This window comes from Vigna umbellata, chromosome 2, assembly GCF_029865625.1.
Source record: "Vigna umbellata cultivar VRB3 chromosome 2, Vumbellata_1.0, whole genome shotgun sequence".
Classification (NCBI taxonomy): domain Eukaryota; kingdom Viridiplantae; phylum Streptophyta; class Magnoliopsida; order Fabales; family Fabaceae; genus Vigna; species Vigna umbellata.
Genome location: NC_142166.1, coordinates 6,817,482 through 6,822,981, shown reverse-complemented (window position 1 = coordinate 6,822,981; position 5,500 = coordinate 6,817,482). Strand labels below are relative to the sequence as shown.

At 27.6% G+C, this 5,500-nt stretch overlaps 1 protein-coding gene across 1 annotated transcript; it reads right to left on the bottom strand.

Annotated features, from left to right (window-relative positions):
* Window positions 1-3,358: 3,358 nt before the first annotated feature.
* Window positions 3,359-4,621, bottom strand: LOC124838466 (guanosine deaminase-like). The gene is made up of 5 exons (XM_088107880.1): window positions 4,466-4,621; window positions 4,287-4,346; window positions 4,003-4,193; window positions 3,798-3,902; window positions 3,359-3,714 (listed from the first exon to the last, which is right to left on the bottom strand). The coding sequence occupies exons 1-5, from the start codon at window positions 4,479-4,481 to the stop codon at window positions 3,526-3,528; spliced, it is 561 nt and encodes a 186-aa protein (XP_087964006.1). The 5' UTR covers window positions 4,482-4,621; the 3' UTR covers window positions 3,359-3,525.
* Window positions 4,622-5,500: the final 879 nt, after the last annotated feature.

Here is a 5,500-nt window from a genome sequence, read left to right as displayed (position 1 = left end):
ATTTTCATCCTCTCTCGATACCTTAATTAACAATGACAACAAATTATCATACAACTATATATTCAAGCTCTTATTTTTTTCTGGTTTTTTATCCGAATTTTTTGTCGAAATTATTGAATATCATTTTTTAACTTTTTTTTTCATCTTAATGTATATTTTTTTTTGTTAAAATGAGTCAATATCTCTGTGCTAAATTGGTATTGTTTGTTGTTAAGCACTAAAACAATGATTTGCACTAATTCCTAGTATTTAGACATACATATAATTTTCTCTCCTTATCTTTTTTTAATACATCTATTTTTGCAATGTTTATTCTTTTTAATACACTTGTCGATTATGAATGACGGTATAAATGTTAAACTTTAAAAGATGCTAATAGGAAACTGGAAATAAATAAAAGAAAACACAGTGTAGACATACAATTACGATCAATATGTGATATAAGAAGTGATTGAAGTGGAGCATTTATAATCACGTGTATAGGGAAACATGCAATAGAAAATAATTTTTTTAGTAGAAACACATTTATAAATAAAAGTGTACATAAAGTTCACGTTGTTCAACATTTAAGTTTTATTTTCACCGATATTTAATAAAAATATTATTATTCAAATTTTTCTAATAAAAATTACAAACTATCTTAAGTAATTTTTGCAAGAACAAAATTTAAAACCTTTCACTATAAAAAAATCAAATTTATTGCCAGACAAAATTCGTTGGTGAAAAAAATTTATCGATGACATATTATCTATCAAAAGTTTCTTAATAAAATTCTTATTAAAAATTCAAATTACTAATGAATTTTACTAATGAATTTTACTAATGAATTTTATCAATCGATGAATTACCCTCAAATTTTATCAACATATATTATCGATGAATGACAGTTGGCATATATTTAAGAGGCCCTTTCTATTTTCCAGTCTTCCCAAGTTCCCACTGATTCACTGCAAATAGAATTGAAGAAAAAGCTGGAGATGTGGAATTAGCCACATTTGAATAATAAACATCCCCTAATAATTGTTTCAGGTAAACCGTACTCAAGACTTTGACCATTTTTACATCTTTTACTTTTTTAATTATGTAGCCTTTTAGGTAATAAATTATATTTCTCTACACTTTTTTATCCTTTCTAACATGATGCCCCTTCAAATTACACTGTCTCTCTTGTTAAACTATCCATTTTGATTATTACGTTGAGACAGATATGCCTCTTATAAAACACTTATAAACGAACAAAAAAACACATTGTTAATTTTGATTAAGAATGACAAAAAGATTTATATATGCAAATATCTGTGAATAACTTACAAGTATCAAATATTTGTGATAAATATTAAATAGATAATTTTAATAAATATTAAAAATAAATAGATATCAATATTTAATTATTTGTTTGTTAATAAACTTGATACGAGTATTATGTATTCAATTCTTAAATATTTGTTGTTGTTAGTTAATAATTATTAGTTAATTTTATTTGAGTATTCTCTAAATTCAAGAAATGAAAATAATATTATTATTAAAATATATTAATTATGAAATAATTATTTAAAATTTAACTTTGTATATTTTTATTTTTTTTTTATTTAAATTCATTAAATTAAAATTATTTTTAAAAAAATTTAATCTTTTAAAATTTATAACTTGATGCAGCTCATTTAAATTACATTGATATTTTATTGAATAATTTGATTGAAATTATATTTAAAAATTATGTTTTATCTAAATTTATATTTTAAAAATTTATTTTTAAATAATTTTTATTTTAAATATTTACAAATAAAGTATAAAAATATTCGTAGACATAAAAATAAATAAATAAATATATATATATATATATATATATATATATATATATATATATATATATATATATTATACTGTCAAATCAATACTATATTTGTTGTCATACCTATTGTATTTTTCCTTAAGAAGTTGGTGAAGAAGATAAGAAATGAGATAACGGATAACGGATTGAGTGAGTACCGATCATTTCTTCCGTCTAAAAAAATCCATTCTTTGTTTTTTTTTTCTGTCAAAAAATATTTGTAATATATATATATATATTATATTTCAAATAAAAACGATGATAATTGAAGTTTGTTATACTTTTACCAATCAATAGTGGTCAATTAAAACTTGTAGTTTTGATTCTACTTTATATTAATTTGATCTAATAATATCTCTCTTTTATAAAGAATTTTTGTGCAAAACCTTTTTAATAAAATCTGCTTATTATATATGAATAAAACATCTGGCAAGGATGAACTTCCAGTCTTAAAATAAAGCACCATATGGACCAAGCAGCAGGAAAGTTTTAGTAAATTAAAAAAATTATTGGAACTAAATTAACTTATTTGAAAAATTAATCTGGATATGTGAAATTAATTAAGTTGGAAGCAGACTAGGGTTGACTGTGCCGTGTTTGGATGTAGTAAGAAATAAATAATTGGGTTTGAAAGGAGTGAGTTTAGTGAGGAAAACGACATAGTGCATCAAAGTCATATATCCAAATCAACAAGTAGAAGGAAGAAGAATGAGGTGGTAAAGAAAAGCTGCGTCTTATATACCTTTCATACCATCTTTTGCTTCACCACGACCAGAAATCATGTGTCAAACATCCTTAACTTGTGCAAATACAACTGAAAGTGCATCCATTGACTCATTCTCCCTTACCAATAATGGCTTCAGGCCCCCAATCACTCTTTCCACATATCATTTCGTCAAATTCCTTATTTTTCCACACTCACATGCTACGTCATTCCAAATATTCAATAACTACAAATTATACTATTATCTTCATTAATGTATTTTCTGTTCACTCCTAAAAATATTAATTCAACGGGCTAAAACGTTTTGGCCTTCCGAAACATGAAGACTGGGCTAAAAGATTGGACCTTGAAAGGATCAAAGCCCAAATCTTACAATGGTTCGTGGACACAATTTATAAAGGCAAGTACTTTCTGCACCCCATCATTTTATTTAATTCTGTTTTTTCCTTTGGGAGTTTCGGAAAATAAAGTTTGAAAAAGAAATCTCCAAAACCATATTTTCCTTTTTCTGGAAACAAAATTCCGGAATATATTTTTTATTTCAAACATTTTCTGAAAAGGAAATTCCGAAAGAAGTAAATCAAAAAAGAAATTGGAAAAAAACAACTTGATAATTGATAGGTTGCCGGAAGAAACACCTAAATATAACTTAGACGATCTGTATATAATGATTCACACTGAGTGCATCAATTAATATAACTTGAACATGTGTGACAGGAATATTATATATTCGCATTAGCAAAATATAAGTTGAATTTTAAAGTTAAAGTTTGATTCGGATTGAATTATTTAGCCCCCAATAATAAAAAAGGTAAATTCTGGTGCAAATTGTCTTCACATCTCAAAATTATTTTATTTACAACGATTGGAAGGATTTAACATGAGAGTGGCATGATGTGGTAGAAAGTGAGAGTTTTATTTTAATTGGCATATGATAGAATTAGTGGTAGCTATTTATCAGGAATCGAGACTAATACATTCTGAATTTTTCCTTTGTTTTCTGAAAAACTTCTTCAGCAATGTTAGCCTCTTTGCCATCAGCCCTTTTAATTTCAAGCTGTGCTTTCTGATAGAATCCAGTTCCTCTCAATGCATCCGAAATGAAGTCATCAAATCCAATCGCAATTGCTGCTTCTGCCTTTGCTCCATAAACCAGTCTCTGCATACATGAATTCACCATCGTAAGATTATCGAAAGAAACAGAGCAATTGAAAAGCTTAGGAAAAACAGAGCATTTCCAACCTTAACTCGTGAAAGATGAATTGCTCCAAAGCACATTGGGCAAGGTTCACACGAAGCATATATTTCACAGTCTGAAAGTTCTATCTGCTTCAGCTTTTCACAAGCCTGCAAAAGGAAAATCATTCGGTTTAAAACATAAACATCCCACCAATGCATAAATCATGTTTTCTACTTTGAAACAAGAAAATATGTTGTTTAATGTAACCTTTCTTATAGCAGTGACTTCTGCATGAGCAGTAGGATCTGTGTTCCTGAGCACCATGTTGTGGCAACTGGCAACTACTTCATCTTTGCAAACTATAATTGCACCAAATGGACCACCATCTTCACACTCCACCCCTTTATATGCTTCTTCAACAGCAATTCTTAAAAATTTGTAATCTCTGCTCTGAATAGCTGTTCAACCGATTCGACAACAAAAATTAACCAGAATTCAACACAGATCATAAACTGAGAGAGAAGACTCAAGAAACTCAGTGTATCAACTACCTTCCTGATGACCGGCAAATGCAGAAGCCACTGAAACTGTTCCACCCTTGGTTTGAACCACTGCCATGGCCAACAAAATAAAAAAGTTATAAAGAAATTGATTGAGAAAAGTAAAATCGGAACCCACTTGAGAAGAGTCAAAAATGGCGGATTTTTGAACCCCAAGAAAAGGTACATACCGCTAATTTCTTCCATGACTCTGTTGATGTTACGAACAGGGTACTGCGGTTGTTAACTGAAACTGCTTGTGTGAACTCCGATGAATGATCAAAGGCTTTGTTGGGGTATTTATATTGCGTACATTGATGAAGAAGATGAAGAATCCAAGTGGATGATGACAATGAAAGAGAAAATGGCTTCCACAATAAATGCAGAATGTGGTTCCCTCTACGCATGTCACTAATATAAAATTACACTTAATCTCATAAAATTATCCAATCATAATTATATAATATACACTCTCTATCATTCTTAGTTAAGTTGCTCATCTTATTTTATACGTTTCAATTTTCTTCTGATGCAATAACTTAAATAAAGTCATAATATATGAATCAATATCTGTCCACTGCATAATCAAGCTTTTCGGTTTATACAGAGTTACCGCGAGATACAATAAAATATTAATCGAGATTACGCCAGCTTAAGATTATGGGATAATTTTTTAATGTTTTTATTATTAGTTCGAATTTGTTAAATTATTAAGGATTTTTATTGAACTGTGAATGAGTTGACATTTTTTAATTAATAGTAATGAAATTTGTTTAAAATAATGTTAGAACGTACGTAACAGCATTTATAATATTTATATTATACACGAGTATAATGTTTAATAAAGTAAAGAACAACCGGTAATCTGACGGTGTCATGCACAAAATAATTAGATGCGAAATTATACAGCCACATGGGAGATAAAAATAAAAGAATAAAGTCTTTTCACACTTAGACGTGTTTGGGGGAAGGAAAAAGACAAAATTAGAAAGAAAAATATATATAGATAACCGATGTATAAAGGATAATTTCACAACATTTTCTTACAATATTTTAATATATTTAATTCAAAATTACTCCATAATTAATAATAATAATAATTATAAATATTAACATAAATCAATCACAATAATATATAAATGATGTTAAAATATTATAAAAACATATTATCAAAATACCATTATTCATGCATTATTCATGTATAAAAGAACAAACAAATTTCAGAC